The sequence below is a fragment of the Bombina bombina genome, chromosome 5, assembly GCF_027579735.1.
Source record: "Bombina bombina isolate aBomBom1 chromosome 5, aBomBom1.pri, whole genome shotgun sequence".
In the NCBI taxonomy this organism is placed as follows: Eukaryota; Metazoa; Chordata; class Amphibia; order Anura; family Bombinatoridae; genus Bombina; species Bombina bombina.
In genome coordinates this window covers 171,573,564-171,595,939 of record NC_069503.1, presented here as the reverse complement: position 1 = coordinate 171,595,939, position 22,376 = coordinate 171,573,564, and the positions used below count along the sequence as shown (strand labels likewise).

General features: G+C 36.8%; 1 protein-coding gene across 1 annotated transcript in view; it reads right to left on the bottom strand.

Annotated features, from left to right (window-relative positions):
* Positions 1-22,376, bottom strand: part of LOC128660139 (sodium channel protein type 4 subunit alpha-like) — a 659,663-nt gene that overhangs the window by 374,445 nt on the left and 262,842 nt on the right. Inside the window, 3 exon segments of the mRNA XM_053713786.1 lie at positions 5,998-6,183; positions 8,593-8,790; positions 11,213-11,354. Of these exon segments, the coding sequence (XP_053569761.1) occupies positions 5,998-6,183; positions 8,593-8,790; positions 11,213-11,354 (526 nt within the window).

Sequence of the window (22,376 nt, the reverse complement as noted above, 5' to 3'; positions counted from 1 at the left end):
CATGTGTTTTAGTATATATGTGCATGTGTTTATGTATATATGTGCATGTGTTTATGTATATATGTGCATGTGTTTTAGTATATATGTGCATGTGTTTATGTATATATGTGCATGTGTTTATGTATATATGTGCATGTGTTTTAGTATATATGTGCATGTGTTTATGTATATGTCTTAGGTTTCCTACTGTGTCCAGAAGTCTGACGACCCAGCTGTGCGATTACTGCTGCTGACTGAGTGACTGGCGGTTTCCGCTCAGGACCCGCAATGCTCTGCTGCTCCTGAGCGGTACTTTAACTATGCATTTAACTCATTTGCAGGGGTTTAGCACCTAGAGTTGGGGTGTCACTATTTAGTTATAATGGACCTTTAAAGTACTAGTATATAGGAAAGGCCTTTATTCTAATAATGTTCTTTATTTTTTTCAAACTGTCCTGGAAACATACCAAATAACATTGTAAAAAAATCTAGATATTATTTTTGTTATGTTTGGGAACAGTTTAACTTACATAAATGTAGAACTTTGGGAACAAATACAATGGTCAGTTAGTTAACTGCGTTCTGCTTCTCACGTTCACCTGCTCCTTTTGTCACTCTGTCAAGGGCTACATTATACTTAGAACCAGAGCTTAGATTTCAGCATTATTCAGCAAACTTCCAAGTTCATAGCAGATAGGCACATTTAATTAACAGTGACCTGGTGTCTTATAATTATACCCATGGCTAAAAACCCTAAGCAAGTGCCATTGCTATTTCACAAACCGTACACTGTGTAAGTGATATAACAGCTGACAAGATAGAAGGACGTTCAATTCAATCAGATCCCAACTAGGTGCAGACAGAAATGGCCTGGGCATTAAACAAATGATTAGTACACCGGGTACTTCCTCTTTGAGACAGATGCACCAGACTTTATTTTAGCTTTTATTTTTTAGGATGAGTGATTTATGGACTGTGGACACCTTCAAAGTTTAGTATTTAAATCTATAATCTGAACGGTTACTGGGTGGGTAAAATCAAGTCATTTGGAGTCATGAAACAAGCAAATATTTATTGTAATGTGAGATATAACCTTTGTGATGGAAAAGACTATTTGCTAAACTTTATTGAGCTGGGCTCAATTTAAAGGGACATGAAACCCTTTTTTTTTTTTCCATCCATGATTTGGAAAGAGCATACAATTTTATACAACATTGAAATGTAATTCTATTATCTATTTGGCTTCATTTTCTTGATATCCTTTGTTGAAAAGCATATCTAAATAGGCTCAGTGGCTGCTGATTGGTGGCTACACATAGATGCCTTGTGTGATCGGCTCACCCATGTACATTGCTGTTTCTTCAACAAAGGATATCTGGGAACAAAGCAAATTAAATAATACAAGTAAATTGGAAAGTTGTTTACAAATCGTATTCTCTACTTGAACCAGGAAAGAAAAAATGTTGAGTTTAAATTCCCTTTAATTGTGATGTTTCTCAGTCTGATCCATTTACAATCTGAATTAAAAATGTAAGTGTGCGCATAGCATTATATGGTAATGTGGCTTTGCTGTATCAGAACTCACTCATGCAAAACACCTGTTTTTTGTTTCTTACTGTAATTGAGAGGTTAGTGTTATATTTACATTTCTGGCACCCATAGGAACGGGTTACTATGGCAACCCTTGATTTTTGTCTCATTCATGTCCAGTGTCCACACTTTAGTTCATTACAGTATATCATTTTTGTGGTTTCTGGCCATAGCTCATTTTGGGCTAGATTACAAGTCATGTGCTAATGATAGCGTGGGACACGATAAGCAATATTGCTAGACCGCTTTAACATTAGCACGCAACTTGATATAACAACTCCATGGTAAATTACATTTACTAGAGAAGGTTTATCCTGGCTGACATCGCTCTAGCACATCCTATACTTTTAATGAATATCATAAAACGTGTTAAATAGTGTTCACATTACAGACTTAAAGTTATAGGTTGCGCTGAAGCAAAAGCCGAAACTGCACTAGAAGAATTAGAGCAACTTGACACCTGAAGCAAAGTGTAAGGGTAAAAAAATACATGAAAAACATTAAAATAATGTAAAACACTCATATAAATACTTTTAAAGTAAAAAAAATATAATTTTATTATATATATATATATATATTTTTTTTTTAAAGATACGAACATAATAAGGAAAAAAAGAGAGGTGCCACATAGTGTAATATTGTCTGGATTGCTCAGCAATAAGCATGTAACAGATCCCCTAAAGGTGGCAACTCACAGAGGTGGCGGTACAACTGGAGTGCCAGGCAAGACAGCATGGGACCCACAGAGTCGCCTATAAGACTCACACATTCGTCAGGAGCATCAAACGTGAAGTCAGGTGACCAAATAGTCCAATCAGAGGTGCAGTGTAGTAGCACACGTCAATAGGCTTGGGGGATCAGACCACAAGTTGTGGTTCACCATGTTTGTAGATTGGCAGGCAACACAGTATAGGCATACATGGACACAAAAGTAATCATAGGACTTGGAGCAGGTGGATAAAAGAAAATGTGTAAATTTTAATTTATTACACAAAAATCCAGCAACGCGTTTCTCAGCAACAAGTGCTGTTTCATCAGGCTGTATAAGCTAACAACTGCTTGCTCCAAATATAAAACACTAGCTAACCAATCAGAGACTGATGTAAAGCCACACCTTCTGAAATGTCAAATCACACACTATTAGGTGTCGGCTGGTGAATATACAATCAGTCAACAATGGGTGAGCTTTTAACAATGTACTAACTAGAATCAAACATGTCATAAAACATAATACATAACTTTAAAATCAGATTATACAAAAAAGATATACATGCGCGCATAAATATGCGCATATCTAATGATAAAAAGTACCTTCAATACCTAAAATCAAAGACCGATGATGAGCCGCAATAATGGGCTAGTAAAGATAGACTCTGGTCAATAATATGGGGTATAGGGCACATATAAAAATTCTAGACTTTAACAAATAAAATACAAATCTATCTCAAGTGCGTCTAAGAAACATGACTCACAGTATGGGAACAAAATGTTCCGGTATGTTGACAATACATTCATCACAAATATATATAATAATACAAATGAGAAAGATTAAAAATAACCTAAAGTGCTCTCTGTGCAGAAACTCATGGGTATACCAGTAAGATGTAGCTCCATAACAATGAAGATAAAAATTACAGAGAGAAAAGGTATCATACTAATAGTCTAGCAAGCTGGCCAATAAGGTCAGCGATCTGTTGAGCTGGCCAAAAGGAATTGTTAAGGATTTAAAGCTTACCAGAGGATACTAGACTGGAATGGGTGGAGAGATCAGAGAGTGTCAGAGGGGAGGGGACCTGTGATGAGAGCAGGATGTGATGTCACTAGTTGGGGGCGGGGCTTAGATCCGGTAGTCTGTGTGGCAGTGAGTTAGTGAAATCAACCTGACCAGATGTATGCTCCTGTGCTCTGTAATAAATTAGAGTTGTAACATCATTGCAGTGTCCTGCATATGTCCTGCATCTCATGACAGGACCTAACTCATAGGGACCAGAGAGAGACAATGATATAGAGAGGTCACCTCCATGTGAGGTGGTGAGCTACAATATAATCCTACTAATCTCGTATATCATACGAGACAGTACTGAAATAGGCTAAAGAGGACCCAAACAAGATGGCAGGACCAGAGGTAATCACATACCTGTAGAGCAGTGTTTTTCAACCAGTGTGCCGTGAGAGATCCTCAGGTGTGCCACGGCAGACTGACAACAGTGTGACATATTTTTTAAACTTTGCTTGTTTTTTACTCCCAGTGCAGGGGTAGTTTGTAGGAGGCATGGCATAACAGCACAATACATACAGTATGTGTGTGTTTGTGTGTATGTGTATATATATATGCTGTATTAGGCTACAATGTGTGATTTTTTTTTTTACATTTTGGGATGGTGGTGTGCCACAGGATTTTTTAATGTAAAAAAGTGTGCCACGGCAAAAAAAAGGTTAAAAATCACTGCTGTAGAGGACTACATAGGCATACCCTAGATAGTCATGGGGATGACAGCCCAGACCCAATAATACTAAAATGAGTAAAAAGTGGAAATCAGGGGAGAGCCACCGGACACTAAAAATGCCAGAGCAAATAATATATTAATTGAAAGCTGCCAAATCTATGTTAAGATTAAACCCAGTGGGATGCATACTCTTTAGCACATGGATCCAGTAGGTCTCCCTCTATCTTAACCTAAAAAAATGATTATATAGATGTGATTTGGGGATAAACTCTATAAGTGTAATAGAGTAACAATTATTATTACCGGATGTTTGAGATTACAATGTCTCGGGACGCTATGATTTTTATAGTTATTTGTGATGTTACGTTGCTGTTCAGACCATCTGATGCTTAATCTTCTACAAGTACGCCCAATGTATTGTACCCCACAGAAGCAGGTGAGGAGATAGACCACATATTTAGAAGAACATGATATATGGACCAAAAAAGAATAATTACGGCCAGTGACACTACATTTAAAGGTCTTATTCTTATGTCAAATATGGTTACATAATTTACATCTCCTATTAATACATTTGTAACTGCCATAAGAAATTAGTGATGACTTAGTCTTCGTGTTAACAGGGAACACATTCCTTTTGTTTTGCTAGGAGCTAAGATCGTTTTTAAATTACGAGCTCTTTTATATGCAACCTTTGGTGCATTTCTTATTAAGTTGTCTAAAATCGGATCCTTAGTTAGGATACCCCAATATTTAGTAATTGCATTCTGTATTAGTTGGTGGTTACTATTAAATTGGGTAATGAAAAGAGGGGATTTTTCCATCGGTTCTAATTCAGTTATTGTTTTTTTGATATTTTTTTGATTGACAAAATATTTATTCCTATCATCAGATCTAGCGCTAAAGTAGCTCTTATTGATGATGTGTGGAGAATTTGAGAATCGAGCTTTGTATTTCATAATCAGCAAGTGTGCTGCAATTGCTGCATACTCGCTTAAACTGCCCGTAAGGAACGTTTAGTTTCCAAGGAAGGTAATGATTACTGGTAAAATCAAGATAACTATTACAATCTACTGATTTGAAATGAGTCGTACTAATGACTTTACCATTACTAAACTCAAGATTGAGATCAAGAAAAGTAATACTTTTAAAGGGATATGATATATGTCAAAGTGTTTGAATGGGAAGGGCTCCAATGTATATATATATATATATATATATATATATATATATATAAATATGTATATGTGTATATCTGTATTTATGTGTTTATATGTATAAATATGTATATGTTCTTCACTTAAAAAAAAATCTTTTTTATTTTTGTGTATATAGATATATATATATATATATATATATATATATATATATATATATATACAGTATGTGTGTGTGTGTTTATGTACAATACCATTATCTATCTATAAATATACAGTATATATATGTATTTATTCATATACAGTAGATAAATAAGTAAAAATATATACTTAACAAAAATATACAGGTACATATATAGAAATATATATTTTAAAATAAAAATAATAATTTCATCTAAATGAAGTGCATAGGAATTTATTTAAAGTATATTAGAACACCTTCGGCTTTAGCACAGCTGAAGTCTATGGGGAGAGTGAGTTAGCACGGTAGATATCCTAACATTAGCACGTCTAAGTCTTTCATTCGTGCTTTAACTTTAACTCTAATCCGACCGCACTATTTTTTTTACCATGAGCACAGTTAGCACTCAAGAGCAATAAAAATTTAGCACCATTTGAAATCTGGGCCTTTGTGTTTAAACCCCAAAAATGTCATAATAAATACATAGGTAAAGTCCCACTTGGAGGGCACAAGCATTGCAGCTCCTAAACAGCACATATCCCTGTGGTACATAATATACATTTGTAAAACACAAATTTGATTAATTTACTGGTCAGCACATTACTGGTGAAACACTATATACTCGCTAGATATTTAACGCTACCATTTTCCGTAAACTGTCTTCATCAAACTCGGCTCTAGGAACTTTTGTTTCTTCCCCGTACTCTTCCGATTCAGACGGTTTCTTTTTCTTCCTACGATTTCTTCTTTCTTTGACGCTTTTGGAGCTAAAAGGTGACATTTCACAGGAACTGTGTGAGGCTGCGTCAGGTCCTTTGGCAACTAATGCCTGGAGGCAAAACAACAAAATAAATTATTATTATTTTTTAATTAAACTAAGCTTGTTAGTTACAAAAAAGTCACACATAATTCATTTTAGCAATCCTGTGTGGTGAAATCTTTACTTGTTGAAGCGACAAATAGAAACCACATGTTTGCAAATCTGGAACACTGTCTTTTTTTCACATTTTTTAACAAATAATTAAGAAATGTAAACAAGCCAGCTGCCATAAAAAATAATCAGCTCTGTCTTTTTTAAAGGAACCCTAAAGTCAAAATGTAACTTTTATGATTCAGATAGAGCACATAATTGTAAACAACTTTCTGATTCAATTCCATTATCAAAATGTGCACAATTGTTTATGTGCACACTTTGTGAGGCACCAGCTTCTATTGAGCATGTGCAAGAGTTCACAGTATATACATATACACATTTTGTGATTGGCTGATGGCTGTCACATGATGCAGCAGGAAGGATAATTTAACTGAAATTTGTCAGAACCCCCCCCCATTATTACTCATTTGAAATACAGACTATGGGGTCTATTAAACAAGGGCCGAATGGCCCCTGTTCCCCTTGTTTCCCCGCAAGCCTTCAGGCTCGCCGGATACAGGAGTTAAGAAGCAGAAGCGGCATATAGCTATCCGCCCGGTCATGTATGATCAGGGTGATTGACACCCCCTGCTAGTGGCCGATTGGCCGCAAATCTGCAGGGGGCGGAATTGCACCAGCAGTTCACAATGATAAATGCCAACAGCATATGCTGTGGGCATTTATCGATGTGCGGTGGACATGGTTCGCTATAGCGGATCATGTCCGTCCGCACAATGATAAATGGACCTCTAAGTGCTTTTGCAATGTCTTTATTGTGCCCTTTTTGATTATGAAATGCTACTGTATTTTATGGTTGTTTAAACAACATTACAGCTTTTATTGCAGTGGTGAACTAATCCTATTGATTGTTGAAACTCTGCAGTTTAATGTCTTAAATCTAAAAATGATAAGCTTCTCTCTTTAACCTCTTCATCCCCCCCCACCCAATACCTTTAGCCTGGCCGCCAAACAAAGGCTGGATGAGTGCATAAGGTATCACTACAAAAATGCCCATTAGGGACCTGCACATGCACAAAATGAAAATGGCAAAATTGTATATGACAATTACTTTAATCTTGCATGAGCTTGTACATTACTTAAGTATGTGATTTCAGCATAATAATTCTAAGCACATGTTGGCCCTAGATGCATGCTACTGCGTCTAAAATTTCTCATTGGCCACCAGGCTAAATATAATGTGATGTGTGGAAGGCGGATTAATTATACTATAGTTAATTTTACTTTACTTTAGCTGATAAGGTCATTTTTAAAAACAACCATACTGAATTTTTTTTTTATTCTTAAATTAACATATTGGGCCCTATTTAATAAAGCCATATGTCAGCTCTCTCATCTCCCTGAGGGCAGTGGCTATGCTAAAACTGTCTTAGTGCTCATTTTGCTAGAAAACAAGTAAGTTGTTTGCTGTTTTTACACAATCTGTTTCTTTTTATGTTTACTGTTTGCCTTTAGGTATCTACTGGAGATAGACATCCTACTGTACAACTAGGGTTGCCAGGTGTCCGGTATTCTAGAATTTTTGTCCGGTAAAGTCTTTGGAAGAAAACCGGACCACATTTTAATGTCTGTTTCCGTTTTTTTTTTTATCATAATCACCTGGCAGTGATCAGTGATCACTCATACACTTTACACTTATTAATCTATATGGCTAGGCTTAGGCTAAGCACAGCAGTTTTGCTGTGTGTGTGCCACTGTGCCGTACTCCTGAGTAGGTGGTAGTATCGGTAAGATGAGTGACAGCTAGGTTAGGTGGTTTGCGGAGGTGCCGGCCGAGGTAGCGTCAAGTGTAATCTGACAGTGATACACGTCACGTGATCAAGTGACGCAACTTTGCAGACCTGAGTGCGCGGCGCACATCCTTTTTCAATTTAGCAAGTGCGCCAGAGCGGAGAGACTGTGTGTGTGTCACTTAGTCTGTTAGTGGGTAATTATCTGGCTCAGCTGGCTGACAGTGAGAATGAGCCAGCTGCTTGCTTTGTGGTGGTAAACGGTGTGTAAACTTGCAGCCTGCATGCCACTGCCAGTGCCCGTATATATAATATATACCATATATTGTTTAGCTGTCCAGTATTTTTTTGAAGGAGAGCTGACAACAATATGTACAACAAAAATCGGATTTAACTATTTGGGGTAGAATTAACAAAAAGTGATGCTGCAATCTAATCCCGTAGTTTCCAGATAGCTGGAAACAAGAGTTAAGAAGCAACAGTCGGGATGATTGACACCCCCTGCTAGCAGCCAATTGGCCACAAATCTGCAGGGGGCCCTTAGACTTAATTATATGTATTGCTGACAAATACAAACCTCCTGTTCTTTCTTTAGATGTTCCATGGCTTGCTGGAATTCCCTCTCTTTTGCTTCTGCTTCGGCTATAGTAGCTTGGTTCTGTTCCTCATAGGCCATGGCTACCACAGCTAAGATTAAGTTCACCAGATAAAACGATCCCAGGAAGATGACGAACACAAAAAAGATCATATAGGTTTTTCCTGCTGCTCTGAGAGTCTAGAGGAACATATTGAACACAACATTATCATCAAATAAAATCAGAAGATCGGCGTACGCCGAACTTAAAGGGACAGTAATGACAAAACTAAAATGAAATTATTCAGATATAGCATGCAATTTTAAACAACTTTCCAGTTTAATTCTGTTATCTCATTAGCATTGTTCTCTTGAAATCTTGTGTTGAAAAGCACACCTAGATTGGCTCCGGAGCCACAAAGCTTTACTGGGAGCTAGCTGCTAGCTGATGATTGGTGACAGCACACTTACATTTCCTGTTATTGGTTCACCAGATGTATTCAGCTAGCTTCCAGTAGTGTACTGATGCTCCTTTAATGAAGGATACCAAGAGAATGAAGTAAATATGATAATAGAAACAAATTAGAAAGTTGTTTAAAATGTTTTGCTCTATATAAATAATGAAAAAACAATGTTGGATTTTTTCATGCTGTGCAGCCAAAATTTTCCTGTGCTGAAACAAAATATTTGTATGTTTTGTTTTTAAATTGAGGTTGCTATAACAGAACACAACGTACCTGCATATTTGAATATTTTTGTAATCTTGAGGCTATATTATATCTTCTTGATGTAGGTACAATGGGAAATCACGCAACAATGTTGTAAAGTCGCTAACCAAAGCATATTCCCATAATGCACTACTTTCATTGACACTACTAATCAAAGCATATTCCCATAATGCACTACTTTCATTGACACTACTAATCAAAGCATATTCCCATAATGCACTACTTTCATTGACACTACTAATCAAAGCATATTCCCATAATGCACTACTTATCAAAGCATATTCCCATAATGCACTACTTATCAAAGCATATTCCCATAATGCACTACTTTAATTGACACTACTTATCAAAGCATATTCCCATAATGCACTACTTTCATTGACACTACTAATCAAAGCATATTCCCATAATGCACTACTTTCATTGACACTATTAATCAAAGCATATTCCCATAATGCACTACTTATCAAAGCATATTCCCATAATGCACTACTTTCATTGACACTATTAATCAAAGCATATTCCCATAATGCACTACTTTCATTGACACTATTAATCAAAGCATATTCCCATAATGCACTACTTTCATTGACACTATTAATCAAAGCATATTCCCATAATGCACTACTTTCATTGACACTATTAATCAAAGCATATTCCCATAATGCACTACTTTCATTGACACTATTAATCAAAGCATATTCCCATAATGCACTACTTATCAAAGCATATTCCCATAATGCACTACTTTCATTGACACTACTAATCAAAGCATATTCCCATAATGCACTACTTATCAAAGCATATTCCCATAATGCACTACTTTCATTGACACTACTAATCAAAGCATATTCCCATAATGCACTACTTTCATTGACACTACTAATCAAAGCATATTCCCATAATGCACTACTTTCATTGACACTACTAATCAAAGCATATTCCCATAATGCACTACTTTCATTGACACTACTAATCAAAGCATATTCCCATAATGCACTACTTTCATTGACACTACTAATCAAAGCATATTCCCATAATGCACTACTTTCATTGACACTACTAATCAAAGCATATTCCCATAATGCACTACTTTCATTGACACTACTAATCAAAGCATATTCCCATAATGCACTACTTTCATTGACACTACAGGGTAGAATTATCAAGCAGCAGATGCTGCAATCTACCCCCGTAGTTTCAGGTTCCCCTGAAACTGAAGTTAAGAAGTGGACAGCAATCATCTCAATCAAATACGATCGGGATGATTAACACCCTCTGCTAGCGGCCGATTGGCTGTGAATGTGCAGGGGGCAGCATTGCACAAGCAGTGATAAATGCCCACAGTATATGCTGTGGGCATTTATCGATGTGCGGCGGACATGAACTGCTACAGCCCGCACAATGATAAATCGGCCCCTACTAATCAAACCATATGTCCCCCCTGTACTGCACTGCTTTAAAGGGACACTGAACCCAATTTTTTTCTTTTGTGATTCAGATAGAGCATGCAATTTCAAGCAACTTTCTAATTGACTCCTATTATCAAATTGTCTTCATTCTCTTGGTATCTTTATTTGAAATGCAAGAATGTAAGTTTAGATTTTTGGTGAACAAACTGGGTTGTTCTTGCCGATTGGTGGATAAATTCATCCACCAATAAATTAGTGCTTTCCATGGTTCTAAACCAAAAAAAATAGCTTAGATGCTATTTTTTTTTTTTCAAATAAAGAAAGCAAGAGAACGAAGACAAATTGATAATAGGTGTAAATTAGAAAGTTGCTTAAAATTGCATGCTCTATCTCAATCACGAAAGAAAAAATTTGGGTTCAGTGTCCCTTTAATCAGAGTTAATACATATATAATACATTCTCTCCCCTGTCATCAGATCCTACCTGCTGATAGAGGTTCTCCCAGTAGTCTTGTGTCATCAGGCGAAATAGAGACAGGAAAGCCCAGCCAAAAGTATCAAAGCTTGTGTATCCATAATTTGGGTTTTTCCCCGTTTTCACACAAACAAATCCAGCAGGACACTTCCTAAAGAGAGGGTAAGTAGAAAATAAATAAATATATGTTTAGAAGTATAAGCAAGAACAGAGAAATTGAAAAAAAATTAAATTCCATGGTTTAGACAGAACACAGAATTTAAAAAAATATATATTTACTGCAATGATCAAATGTCCCTAATTCTCTTGGTATCCTTTAATGAAGAGTAAACGTAGGCAGAAGTAGCGGATCTACTCAACAGAGGGACCTGGTGCAAGAATTCAGTAATAAGCAATTGTAATAATATACATGCTTCTCTGTATAATGATTTTAAATATACAGTCTCTCTGTCTCTCTCTCTGTTTCTCTCAATGGGGTCAATTTATCAAAGTGCAAGCGGACATGATACGATGTAGCTTGTGCAATGCCACCCCCTTCGGCCGCTAGCAGGGGTGTCAATCAGCCCGATCGTATAGGATTGGGCGGATTGAAAACCGTAGCCTCAGAGGCAGCGGACCAGTTATGGAGCAGCGGTTTTTAGAAGGCTCACACAGAAACAGGGGCATCAAGCCCCATTCGGAACTTGATAATTCGGCCCCTCTGTCTCTCTCTGTATATATATATATATATATATATATATATATACAGGTAGCCCTCAGTTTACGCCGGGGTTAGGTTCCAGAAGGAATGGTTGTAAATCGAAACCGTTGTAAATTGAAACCCAGTTTATAATGTAAGTCAATGGGAAGTGAGGGAGAAAGGTTCCAGGCCCCTCTCAAAAGTAACACCTAATATATTATTTTTAAAGCTTTGAAATGAAGACTTTAAATGCTAAACAGCATTATAAACCTAATAAAATAATCACACAACACAGAATATATAATTAAACCAAGTTAAATGAACAAAAATATTTGCTTAACAGCATTATAAACCTAATAAAATAATCACACAACACAGAATATATAATTAAACCAAGTTAAATGAACAAAAATATTTGCTAAACAGCATTATAAACCTAATAAAATAATCACACAACACAGACTTCACTTGCATTTTTCTGAAACAGTTCCTTCTATGCATTCCAATCTGTACTGATTTATAGACAGGAAGATCTTGTTCCTTTGAAACCTGCTCGATAGCTCAGCTCTGGTTAAACTGATTAATTTCAGCTTGCTTGGCTTTGCTGCAACACAAGCGGACAGCTCTACCTACTGGCTATTTTAATAAATGCACTGCTTCTCAATGCTTTTCAATAGCAGTCACATGACTGGGAAAAAAGGTTGTTATTCTGAAACGGTGTAAATTGAACCGTTGTAAAACGAGGGCCACCTGTATATATATATATATATATATATATATATATATATATACAGTAGCAAGTGGTGAAGGATCCAAACGGATGGGTTCCGTATCCAGCAAAAACCTCACACAGCAGGAATTTATAATCCGTTTAATGTGTAAATAACCAAACGTTTCAGCCCTCACATGGGCTTTTGTCAATGGTAAACATAAGCCAGGACAGACATAACACATACAGCTACCCTCCACCTTTAAATACCCACCTCCCTTATGTCATAGCCAATCAGGACGCCCGAGCGGTACACACCCATAAGTAACGAGTAACTGCAAACAGTTGCAGAGACAAGATGCATCACCTGGAAATGGGTCAGCCGGCTCCACCCCAAGCGTGTCATGCATAGACAAATAAGACAACGAGCAAAGCGCATCACTGAGTAATGCAAGCAAACACGTGAAATGTGGGCGGTACCACAAGCGGCGAATACTGACAGGGGCCAATATGACCGAAATCATAAGCACCCAAAACAATAAAAGTGTAAATAAGGAGAACATAGTTACAGGGGCTCAAATCTAGAAGCGCAGGTAGCACCCTCTATACTCAGAGGTATCAAGGTGACAGACCCACAAAAATAGATTACACCCCGGCATATCAAAAACGATAGATGCAAGAACATAGTGTGTAATACATATCAACTATGCAAAGACACCAATATCGGCCACATTATTAGAAAGGGAGTAAGAAAAAGACACATCCTATAACAAACAGACACAGATTAAAAAAAATTCATCTGTTCTTATAGCAGCAGCCAAAGTCACTGTTTGTGTTTAGTCCACGGGGGGGGGGGGGGGGTAACCGTGTCAAGATTGAATATCCAACGTGCTTCCAGTTGTAGTAGTCTCTGTCCTCTGTCACCCCCCCTGTTAGAGCGGGGTACATGATCAATCAGGATGGTGCAAAGTGATGCAATTGGGTGTCCAGCATACGCTGACGGCATTTATCATTACACAAGCAGTTCTTGTGAACTGCTTGTGCAATGCCACCCCCTTCAGATTCGCAGCCAATCGTATAGGATCGAGCGGATTGAAAACCGTAGCCTCAGAGGCAGCGGACCAGTTATGGAGCAGCGGTTTTTAGAAGGCTCACATGGAAACAGGGGCATCAAGCTCCATTGGGAAATTGATCATTCGGCCCCTCTGTCTCTCTCTCTGTATATATATATATATATATATATATATATATATATATATATACCGTATTTATGAATAAATAGAACATATTCTGTTACTTTAAGAACACTGGAATGTGAAATATTCATATTTTCATGTTGGGTTAGTGATAGTGAGAATATGCAATCCTATTTACGTGGGGTGTTTTTTTCCTCTATTGACTTCTATGGGGGAATACGTGAATGCCACGCAATATTCTAACTTCAGCTTTTTTGCACTCATCGTGTTAGCACGAGGGCAATTTACTTACAACTCATAATACAAGCACAACCCGACGAGCGCACAAATCTTAATTCTAGCGCAATTAATGCTCAAGCAGGTGTGTTAATTTGCGCTCCACTCATAATCTAGCCCAAAAAGTATGCAAAAAATAATAATAATAAAAAATTACAAAGCTGTTTTTTTTACTTCTCAGATTTAGACATTTTACATGGAACTACATTTTAGTTTAATGTTGTCTCCTTTAAAATCTTATTAAATGGATATCATAAAACATAATGAATAAAATATAAATAAATATAATATTAAAAATAACAATACATAAAGGGCCCGATTACAAGTGGCTCACTAAATAACTTTTGTAGCGCACTAACTGTGCTCAACAGCCGGGTTAGCGCACGTATTTACAAGTTGAAAGTAAAAAGTGAGTGCAAGCCTGTTATTTGAAGTGTATATATATATATATATATATATATATATATATATATATATATATACACAGTATATATACAGTATATACACAGTACAGTATATATATATATATATATATATATATATATATATATATATATATATATATAGATACTGTATATACAGGTACAAATTCCCAAATCCAGAATTCCAAATTCCAAACTAAATCTAAAATCCCTTTTTAATTAAAATTTTTAAAAATAAAATAAAAAATTACTTTTTTCCCCACCTGTAAGTCACAATATTTTCTGCCTGTGTCTTTGGTTGTGTTCTAAAATGCAAATAATACTTTATATGTATTAAAACAACAAATATTACCTTTCTGATTACAGTGCTGTACTATCTTTCTGAGGTTACTATATATACAAATGTATTAAAATTATATAAAACTACCTTTAGGTTACATGTATAAGTTGTATAATGACATGTAAATATTGCTTAAATGACATAAGATGTTGGTTACCCTTGGTTCCATCCCCTCTCCAAATTGTCCTATTTTAAAGATAGAAATATTTGAAAATCTAAACTATTTTGAAATCCAAAGCTTTTCCGGTCCCAAGCAGTTTGGATAAAGGGTCTTCTGTCTGTATTGTATATACAGATATATATAGAAGTATCCAAGAAATCCATGCAGCAATATAAGTTCTCCCACAGGGAAAATCCCTAGGCCCTGATGGATTTACTCTTACATTTTTTCATCTATTCAAGTCCCTACTAAGCCCTCATCTCTTGGAAATGTACCATGCCCTAGATCAGTGTTTTTCAACAAGTGTGCCGTGGCACACTAGTGTGCCGTGAGAGATCCTCAGGTGTGCCGCGGCAGACTGACAACAGTGTGACATATTTTTTAAACTTTGCTTGTTTTTTACTCCCAGTGCAGGGGTAGTTTGTAGAAGGCATGGCATAACAGCACAATACATACAGTATATGTGTGTGTGTGTGTGTTTGTATGTGTATATATATGCTGTATTAGGCTACAATGTGTGTTTTTGTTAATATTTTGGGATGGTGGTGTGCCACAGGATTTTTTAATGTAAAAAAGTGTGCCACGGCAAAAAAAAGGTTAAAAATCACTGCCCTAGATAACAACTGACACTTATCACAATCCCTCTTAGAAGCCACAATATCGGTAATTCCGAAACCTGGTGAATCTACCGATCAAGTCGCAAACTATCGCTCTATATCCTTGATAAATATTGATATTAAATTGTACGCTAAACTCTTAGCAACAAGAATAAATAAGCTGTTCCCATCCCTCATACATACCGACCAGGTAGGTTTCATTCCTGGGCGGGAAGCCAAGGATAACACCATTCGAGTGCTGCAAACCCTGTTCACTGCTATCTTAAAGAAAACATCCTTAATCCTATTATCCACAGATGCAGAGAACGTCTTTGACAGAGTGGACTGGGATTTCCTCTGGTCCACTCTGTCAAAATTTGGCTTCACACAAGTGTCCATTAATCGTATACAAGCACTATATAACAACCCCGCCTCTAGAATTAATGCCAATAATACCCTCTCTCAAAAAATCCCCATAAAAAACAGTATGCGGCAAGGCTGCCCCCTATCTCCACTCCTATTTGCATTAGTTATAGAAGTATTTGCGACACGGGTCAGACGCAACAACCAAATTAAGGAAATCAATTATGGGCCCTCTAATAAAAAATGCTTACTTTAAGCAGACAACATAATATTCACACTCTGCACCCCATCTACATCACTACCTAATCTTCTCAAAGAAATTCAAGACTACAAACTAGTTTCACATTTTTCCATAAATATGGATAAATCTGTTTTAATGCCGGTAAACACTACAGAGGTTGATAGTTGAAAAAATAAAGGGCACTTTCATTCATGAAGTATAAGATACTTCATGCAGAAAGTGCCATTATTCGTTTCAACAGTTCGCCGTTCTTAGCTGCTATGGCAGCCCACGGCCAAAGATTTTTTTTGCTAAGAGGTGACATTTTCACCTCTTAGCCAATAGCCCTATGGTAAATCCAGTTTGGCGCCCATAGGAACCGGATTTACCGCAGGCTATTTGCTAAGAGGTGAAGACGTCACCTCTTAGCAAAATATTTATTTGCCGTGGGCTGCTGTAGCAGCTAAGAACGGTGAACGGTTGAAACGAATAAAGGCACTTTCTGCATGAAGTATCATACTTCATGAATGAAAGTGCCCTTTATTTGTTTCAACAGTCAACTCTAGCATTTCAAAAATGCTATGGTTGACTTTCACTTTAAACACGACTTTCCAGATTAAAAATAAAATACATTACCTAGGAATTGATTTATCCATTAAGCAAACAGATTTATTTGGTTTCAATTGTGTTCCCCTCCAGAAAGAAACTCGAAAATCATTAGAGACATGGCACAAGCAAGGTCATCTCCCTAAACACCTTTATCTCTTTCAGGTCCTGCCCATAGACTTACCCCTCCATTATTTATAGAAACAACACAAAGTGTTTGAATTGTTTTTCTGGTCCCAAAATGTGGCTAAGCATACTTTATATTTAAGTAGAGGTCATGGTGGCCTTGGAGCCCCAAACCTTCTGGACTATTATAAAGCAGTCCATTTAGCATGGATAATTGCTTGGAAACATTCCCAAATTAATAAACCTTGGATACAATTGGAATCCCACTTAGTAAGGGAGGGGGGACCTTGGAGAAATAAGCTGGATACCAGTCAAATTCAGACCCACTGATGTAAGCTCAAATTATTATACAGCAACTACATTACAAGTTTGGGACAGGTTGTTGTCCTCTCCCAACACTTTATTGAGCTAGCCCTCTCCCCTCACCCCTCTATTAAATAACCCTCTCCTTATACAACCAGACACTTTGCAAAAACCTAGCATAACAGGGAGGCCCTCTAATGTTCCAGTGCATTTGATGTTAGAGAAAGGGCAACCTCGCTCTCAAAAAGAAGTATCCCAAATATTGGAACCTCCCTTCCATCGATGGTTCCCTTATCTGTAGGCACGACACGCCATACTGAATAGTACCCATAAGTCTGATCTCCTCAGATCCCTAACCCCTTATGAAGTCATATGAACTACCCCTAACATAACTAAATCTCATATTCCCTTAATATATAAATGACTTAGAGGGTTCTTTCCTTCTAAAAAAACAGCTTACATCATAAAATGGGAGAAATAATTAAATATTACCTTAACTGGAGCCATATATTTACTGAGACTAAAAAAAAATGTCTATTTCACTGGTCATAGCAGAAATTAAGTATAAACTGATCTCCAGATGGTACCTGACAACAATTCATCTTCATGGCATTTTTCCAAATACCTCCTTTTTCTGGAGACATTTTGGGGGAACAGATTCCCTATCCCATATTTGGTGGTCTTGCCCCTTACTTAGAAATTACTGGGATGACATTGTTATATGTATTAATAGAACCCTGGGCTCCTCTGTAGCACTCATACCCACCATTGTCCTCCTGAATGATGTGTCCCCCATTTTTGTTTATACCGTAAGTGTTTACACCGTAAGTGTATGCTTAATTGTGCTAAACGGCTTATACCCAGACTCTGGAAGAAATCCCAGATTTCTATGCTATGAGGCAAAATGAAGTTGACCATGTCTTATCGTTAGAAAAAATACTTTACACATTTATTGGTAAACAAGACTTTATATTAGACATTCTATACATATGGGATAGGAACAAAGAACGCCTTGAAACACTATTATAACTGGATATGATGGATGTTATTTTCATTTTCTGTAATCTTACAAAGACAACTTGAATTGTGTGATATGTATTTCCTTTTCTAATAATTGTACAGTATAGTTAACACAGGTAAATGATCTTTTAGACAACCAATTATTATTTCTTTATCCAAAAGTACACTTTGCTAGAGACGTGTACAAATAATACGTGTGTAACAAAGGACACTAATTGTTATGGGGGCAACTTGTGAAACTGATATGCAATGATTCCTCCTCACTTGTTTCCTATTCATTTTATTTATGTATCATATTCAACTGTAATACTTACATTTTTCTTGTACAACATAATATTGTTAAAATTCAATAAAACATTTAAATGAAAAAAAAAGATATATATATTTATAAATATCTTTTTCTATGTCAAGAACATAGGAATTTCAAACATTTCTATTCAAAACACATGAAAAATTAATACAAATTATATTGCATGTTTCAATGTATTAGACTTGAAAGGGCTCATAAGTGTATATATCACTGTATATGGGGATATTTATCAATGCTCTCCGTATTCAGCATTGCACCAGCAGCTCTTGTGAGCTGCTGGCGCAACGCCGCCTCCTGCAGATTCGCGGCCGCCAGCAGGGAGGTGTCAATCACCCCGATCGTACTCGATTGGGTTGATTTTCGGTGATGAGTGTCCATCTGCTCAGAGCAGACGGACAGGGTTATGGAGCAGAGGTCTTTAGACCGCTGCTTCATAACTGTTGTTTCTGGCGAAACAGGGGCCCTCAAGCTCCATCCAGAGCTTGATAGATAGGCCCCTATATGTCAATAGATATGTACATTTTGTGTATATATATATGTGTACATATGTATGTATGTGTGCATAGTCATCTTCACACAAATAAACACATAAATGCACATGTATACACACACACATATATATATATATATATATATATACATATATATATATATATATATATATATATATAATATGTTACAGGTAAAGTCAGAAATGTAAAAATTTAATGTATATGCAAACCTGACATTACCCAAGCGACTGTGGGTAAAGCCTGATATAATGTAATTACCCCATCTACACTATTTTTCTTTCCTCTGCCTGGGGGGTTCAAGGAAGGCGCCCCACCGATCCTCTGGCATGCACCCCAAGTGAACCTTAGGGTTTGCCCCCCCCTTGAACTCCCCAGGCGGAGGCAAAAAAGATAGTTAAGATGTATGAATTACAGCGCATGCTATATATGTTTGATGTGGTGACTCAATGGATTCTGAGAAGATTTATCATGTTAGATTCGGTTTTACCCACAGCCGCTTGGGTAATGTCAGGTTTACCCGGGTAATGCTAGGATTACCCAATTTCTTACTTTACCTGCAACATATATATATATATATATATATATATATATATACACACACACACACATACAAATATTTAAACATATCTATATATACATTGAAGCCCTTCCCAGTCAAACACCTTCAAATACCATATACCTTTTAAAAACATTTTATTAATATTAATATGATACATTTTTATTAAAAAGTGTATATATGAGTGTAATACTTTATTTCTCATCCGAACATAAAAAGAAAACCAGCGAGCCTCAGGTAGAGTTTTAAGTAAACTTTAATTCCTTTTTGTCACAGGAACTACATGTCAAGTAGTAAAAACTGCACAGACGCAGTGCTGTGTAGCATCTGACGCGTTTCGGCTAGTATGCCTTAATCGTAGATGCTTACTGATGGCTAATCAACTCTTAAATAGCCATCCTAATTTAGTTAATTCAAAAACACTGTTGCAAAATTTCTATAACACAATCAGACCTTGAGTGGATACAGGGAATATGTATTGGGGTAAATGGATATACTGAGAATGTGGTTTCATAGTGATCAGTATAGAATACAATTTACAAATATGCAAATGTGCAAATATAAACAGAAACGTAAATATTTTATGTTTTAAACTACCAAAATTTACCTTGTTTATTTGAGCTTTGACGAATTAGCCAAGAATAAAACATTAAGTATATGTTAAATGTATTTAATGAAAATAAATTCTCTTGACTAATGTATGTCTATTTAGAGGGACTCTATTCTACTCTATGAGACACCCTACTAAGGCTCATTAATGTGTGGAAACATGTTTCTTGTCTTTAGAAAATTTACAAGTTGCACTTTTCTTTATACTTTTTGCCAAAAATTGATTATGTCACCACTAATGTTGAACCCTTGAGGTTTTCTAGTTCTCAATAAAAATATCCAAAAGGCTTCTCTATAAAACATTTTTACTGTTTTATCACCTCCCCTGGGACCTACTTTGATACGTTCAATTACACACCAGTTAAAGGTGGCAACTTTCTTGTTGTGTTCTTGTATGAAATGTCGCACAAGATCTGAACAATCTATTTCTTGCTCAATATTATTAAGATGCTCCCTTATCCGTGAGCGCACCTCCCTCGAGGTGCACCCTACGTACTGTAATTTACACTGGGTGCATTCTGCAAGATAGATCACAAATCTTGTGCGACAATTCGTGCACTCACTTAGATCAAATACTTTTTGGGTTACATAAGATTGGAAATGTTTAGTGGGTCTCATATGATTACAAGCTATGCATTGTGAAAAATGACATTTATAGTGGCCTTTGGAAGTAAGCCAACTGCTAGTTCTCTTATGCTTACTTGGTAACATGGATGGAGATAATATGTTGCCTAATGTTATTCCCCTCTTAGGGATAAAGCTGCAACCTTTTGACACATAGTCCTTTAGACTATCCTCTCCTGTCACTATTGATAGATGTCTTTTCACAATATTGCATATTTCCTCAAACTGTGGACTATAAGTTGTAACAAAACAGGGTCTATCTTCCTGAAATCTATAATTACTTTTGGTTTTGGAGCCCTGTAATAATGAATCCCTGTCTAGTCTCTTAACTTCAAGCAAAGCCCTGTTCGTAGTCTTTTTTGAGTACCCTCTCTCCAGTAATTGATCCCTCAGTTTATCCGCCTCAACTAAAAAATCTGACTCAAGAGTACAATTACGCTTGAGTCTGATGAACTGGCCTTTAGCTACACCAAAACCAGTATGTTTTGGATGTGAGGACTTTGCATGGAGGATAGTATTGGAAGATATGGGCTTTCTATACAGACCAGTGGTTACTTTGCCTGTAGAGACTGACCCTTTGAGGATTACATCTAGATATGGTATCTCCACAGTTCCTGATTCTGCAGTAAATCTGAGGTTAACTTGGTTCCTATTAAGATATTTGATGAAATCTGCCTTTGCTTCAGTACCTCCTGTCCATACAAACAAGAGATCATCAATATATCTCTTGTATGTCTTGATACTGGACCTGAATGGATTCTGTTCCCCAAAGACGTGGGACCGCTCCCACCAACCCATAAACAGGTTGGCATAGGAAGGGGCAAATTTAGCCCCCATAGCGGTCCCACGTCTCTGTAAGTAGAAGCCATCCCCGAATTTAAAGTAGTTGTGTTCTAGAAGGAATTGAATAACCCTCAACACAAATCCTTTCAGATTATCATCATAAGTAGTATATACGTCTAGAGAAAATTTGATTGCCTCTAAACCATCTTTGTGTGGTATAGTGGAGTAGAGGCTGACTACATCAACGGTCAGCCATTCACACTCCTCATCCCAGGAGATTTTATCCATGCTATTGAGAAGGTGGGTGGTATCTTTCAAATAAGAAGGTAACTGATAGACAATGGGCTGGAGTAGAGACTCTATCCAACCTGAAAGGTTTTCAAATAGAGAACCTATTCCTGAAACAATCGGTCTTCCTCTCACCTCCTCCAAGGATTTATGAACCTTGGGGAGGTGATGGAAGATAGGAATGACTGGTGATTGAACATTTAAAAAATCAAATGTAGCTTGATCTAGAATCCCCATCTCCAGCCCATCATCCAGCAAATCCACCAGTTCTCGCTTAAAATCAGCTGTGGGGTCTTTGTGTAAGTTAATATACACTTCTGGATCAGTAATCTGGCGTTCTGCCTCTTGGGTATATGACAGTCTGTCCATGACAACAATGCTGCCGCCCTTGTCAGCCTGTCTGATGACAATCGTATCTCTTTCTTTCAGGCTATCAAGGGCACGCAGCTCTTCCATGGACAAATTATTGTAATCT